This window comes from Gossypium arboreum, chromosome 7 (assembly GCF_025698485.1).
Source record: "Gossypium arboreum isolate Shixiya-1 chromosome 7, ASM2569848v2, whole genome shotgun sequence".
Classification (NCBI taxonomy): domain Eukaryota; kingdom Viridiplantae; phylum Streptophyta; class Magnoliopsida; order Malvales; family Malvaceae; genus Gossypium; species Gossypium arboreum.
Window position 1 is genome coordinate 13,125,590 of NC_069076.1, and position 4,322 is coordinate 13,129,911.

At 31.4% G+C, this 4,322-nt stretch overlaps 1 protein-coding gene across 1 annotated transcript; it reads left to right on the plus strand.

The window, feature by feature from the left end:
• The first annotated feature begins 2,536 nt into the window (after positions 1-2,536).
• On the plus strand, positions 2,537-4,027 carry LOC108454231 (formin-like protein 7). The gene is made up of 3 exons (XM_017752662.2): positions 2,537-2,780; positions 2,887-3,633; positions 3,733-4,027. The coding sequence occupies exons 1-3, from the start codon at positions 2,702-2,704 to the stop codon at positions 3,762-3,764; spliced, it is 858 nt and encodes a 285-aa protein (XP_017608151.1). The 5' UTR covers positions 2,537-2,701; the 3' UTR covers positions 3,765-4,027.
• Positions 4,028-4,322: the final 295 nt, after the last annotated feature.

A 4,322-nucleotide genomic window follows, 5' to 3' on the forward strand; every position in this document is an offset into this window, starting at 1 on the left:
ATAGAATAAGGTGGGAGAAATATCTTTGACTAAATATGTATAAAAGTAGTTATGTTATTGAATATAATTTTGATTTGAATAAATAAAATCTTTTATATTTGATTTTGATTCATAAGTTTACTCAAACAAAATCTAATTGTATATTTTATATTAAATTAGCCTGTTTATAAAAAGTAATTCTAAATCTATAAATTAACTTGAAATAATTTAAAAAGTATAAAATGAAAATTTATAAGAAAAATATTATGCAAATTGATATTTTTAATTCATTTTGTTTTGCTCCAAATTTCGAATTTGATAAGTGAAACCCAAAACGGATAAAAAGAACTAATCTTGAATTCTCAACGTTAGATTCAGAATGTGTAAAATCTAGAATTAAATAATTAAAATAAAAATAAAAGAATTGAAAAGATTAAACAACAAATTAAAAATTAAAGGAAGATGGATTGATGTATGATGGATCTTGATGTTCATTTTCTTTTTTGAATTCAACAAAAAAATCTTTGGATTATAGTCACTCCCTAACGTAGAATTTTAATAAATTGAAGTATGAATAGAGATTGTAAAATTTGAATCACACAATAGATTTTAAATCAATTTGTTTTAAATGGAATAGATTTTTTTTTTTTTGAAAAGTAGATACAAGATAGGCGAAGCATATTTTTTCTTTTGGATAAAAGAATATGAAGCAATTATGATGATTGTTTGTCCTGTCTCACCTTGCTCCATCATATGAAATTATCATTTTATCTTTGTATATGTAAACTATTAAAAGGATAAAATATAATAACGTAACATAAAAAGTCATATATTTTATGTTTAAATATTTTTTTGAAGAATCATTTTAAATATTTACTTGATTTACAAAAATTGAAAATATTAAAGATAACAAAATTAAATTGAAGCAATACAAGACGGAATGAGGTACATCCAACATTTTCTAAGACAATAGTAATTTTCAATATTATACATCCATAGAGTCAATTGCTAAAAGTAACATGTTTTAGTCTCATTCTTAATGCATTTTTGGGTGATTATTCGATGCTGATAGTGAATTTTTTGCTTCTAATATTTTAAATTCATGTTTTTATACTTAGGAAAACATTTAGGAGCAAAAAGAGCAAAAAACAAATGAAAACTAAAAAATCGGAGCAAGTTACAAGAGTCACATGGGCTGACCATTTCTACACGACCATGTGAGTCACACAAGCTGCCACACAGCCATGTGGAAGGTTGTGTTGATTACATGGATTTGCACCCTAAATAGCGGAAAAACATAATTTTTATATTTTTCAGACATTCTAATACATATATATGACAAAAATAAAAAGATAGGAGAGAGTCTTCATAAAATATTCAAGAAAACAACTTGAAATATACTATTGAAGTTGATTCTAAAGCAGATTTTCGTCAAGATTGAAGATTCCTAGTTGATTTCTCAGGAGATTATAATGAGTTTCTTTATTTCTTTCAGTTAAATTGTCTCTTGAATGTTTTTATTTTCAAGCATGAACTAATTTTTTTAAATATATAGAGGAGATGAACCCTCTGATGAATTTTATTGTTTGATTTTTATTTTACACAATAAAATACTTAGATCTTGTTCTTAATTATGTGTGTTTAATTCTTGGTTTGATATTTCTAGACTATTGATTCATGTTTGATGTGCTTAAATCATAGGAGGAATAGACCTTGTTTAGAATAAATCTAGCGTAATTGAGTGGAGTTACATGCAATCCTAAAAATAGGACGACATAAATAAACTGGATTAGAGTCAAATTTTATAAGGGTAATCATAGACCGAGTTAATGTGATAATAGGGGTTTTAATTAGAAAGAAATTTCAATTAATTAACCTAGAATCAATTGCTCTTATTATCGAAAGAAAAATTAGCATAATTCAAGGATTTTTACAGATCAAGATACTAAGTGAAGAAATTGTTTAGTTTATATTAATAGTGACAGATGAAGTCTAAGTGAATTCTCTTCTGGATATTGTTTTGCTTCTTGCTTATTATTCAATTATTTTCCTAAATTGTTCTTTGTCGTGTTCGTTAGCAATTAATTTAATTAATTTTAATTTTCAATCAATAATTTAAATTTATCGATTAAATAACAAAAGATAATAATTACTAATATTTTTAGTCTTCATGGAAATAATATATTTACTCACCGTAATTATACTATTAATTAATAAATACACTTCCATTAGTCAAATTTTTAGTTGATTTCCCCGATAACCGCGTAAATCTCTAACCTTCAAATGTTTGAGTTACTTAATTATAAACAAGTATATTTAAATTCAATTATTAGTCGCTTTTTAAAACATTCCCCAATATCCTAAACAGTAAATGCAATTTATTTTCATCGGATGCTTAATGAATATCAAATAAGTAGTATTCTTTGTCTGAGTAGAAAGCAAGCAAAATCAAAAGTTGAAAACCCTCCAATTTTCCCCATGCCCAAGCAAGCATATATTCTACGAAGCTGAAAGAAATTATTAGAATCTGATTACAGCATTGATTGCCTTTGGATCTTCTTTAGTTTCCCTATGTTGACGGTTCCCCTTTCTGCCCCCACCTTGTTTCACTCCTTTTTCCTTCTCCCTGTCCACCAGATGTCCTTTGCCCCTCTTCTTCTTATATATTTATTCAGCCTGGATCATCCCCCAACCCTTGCTCATCTCTGTTACAAGCCTAGCCATGGAGTCAAGGCCCCACTGTTTAAGCTTTCTCTATGCAGTCTTATGCATTTTAGCCTCCATTCTCTTCACTCATTCTGGTATGTAAATTCCTTTGTTTTCCCATTCTATTCATTTTCAATCGATGGATTGAATGAATGTACTTCGTATGATTTGTTGTTTCTTTTGTGTGCAAATTCTGTAAAGATGCCAGACTCATGGTTCATATATGGAAGAAGCACCAAGGCTCAAACCTCCATGAAAAGCTAAAAACAACGGATCGTATCGGCTTCGATGGTGATCCATATACCCTTGACTCACCTTTCTACCTACTACATTCTGACTCATTATCACCACTACTTCCTCAGCCTGACCACTCTCCTCCATTTACCCCACAATCGCCTTCCAACCCTCTGCCACCTCCGGCGAGTTACGGCCTACCGACACCTCCACCACCAAGTAACATCATCCACAGCCCACCAACACCTCCACCACCGAGTAACATCATCCATAGCCCGCCAGCAAATCCACCGGAAGCAGCTTCTCCCGAGCATGGGTTCAATCCACCTAGCATTTTCTCAAGTCCACCTCAACATCAACCTAACCCACCAAAAAATGTGTCAACGCCCCCTAAGCAAGTTCCAGGCCAACCCATTTCTGAACCGCCGGTGCTGAACCCACCACCTCGTTCTACCCCACACAAAGGGTCACGGTCTGGTACTTGGTGTGTGGCTAAGCCAACAGTGCCTGATTCATTGATCCAAGCAGCCATGGATTATGCATGTGGGTCTGGTGCGGATTGCAAGTCGATTCAACCCAACCAAGCCTGCTTCCAACCCAACACGATGATCTCTCATGCATCGTATGCGTTCAACAGCTACTGGCAAAACAAAAAGGGGAGCGGTGGCACTTGTGATTTTGGAGGAACTGCCATGCTTGTTACAGTTGATCCTAGTAAGTTTCTGAATCTGAACTTTCCCAATATGCGAAGAAAAATAAACTAATGAATTTCTCATTTTTAGTAACAATTTTTTTTGCAATGAAAAATGACAGGTTTCGGTAAATGTCAGTTCAGAAACAACTGATCATCCATGACACACAAAAGAGCCATTTTGGAAGACCAATTATTCAGAGTTTGAACGAGCAGTTTGGCTTACATATAGCAATTTAATTCAGCTATTGAGCAGCCTATTTAGCTGGTAATTATTAGCTTGTTTCATTCTATGAAGCTGATAGGGTCTAAAGAATAGTGCCTTTATATTAGTCTATGGTTTTATGATATCATAATGTAAATAAGAAAAAGGGATTATCATAATGTCTTATGATTTGTTGCCAAAGACAAAAATAATTGCATAAACAAAAACTTGCGAATTTTTATTTAAAGAAAAAATTGCAGATTTTTGAGACAATATTATGAAATAGATTTATTCCCAAACTTTCTTTGGTTGGGAAGCCAGAAATGAACAAGATATTATTGCTTGGTCAATATTATCTTTGTAATATGGATTACCTCATTAATTGTTAAAGAAATTTCAGATTTCCTAAATTAAATTAGTAAAATAACTCATTTATTAAGGTTTAAAAAACATTTAAAAAATTAGGAACAGGGGAAAGATAAAAGATTATTCCGTTGTCAAAACCAA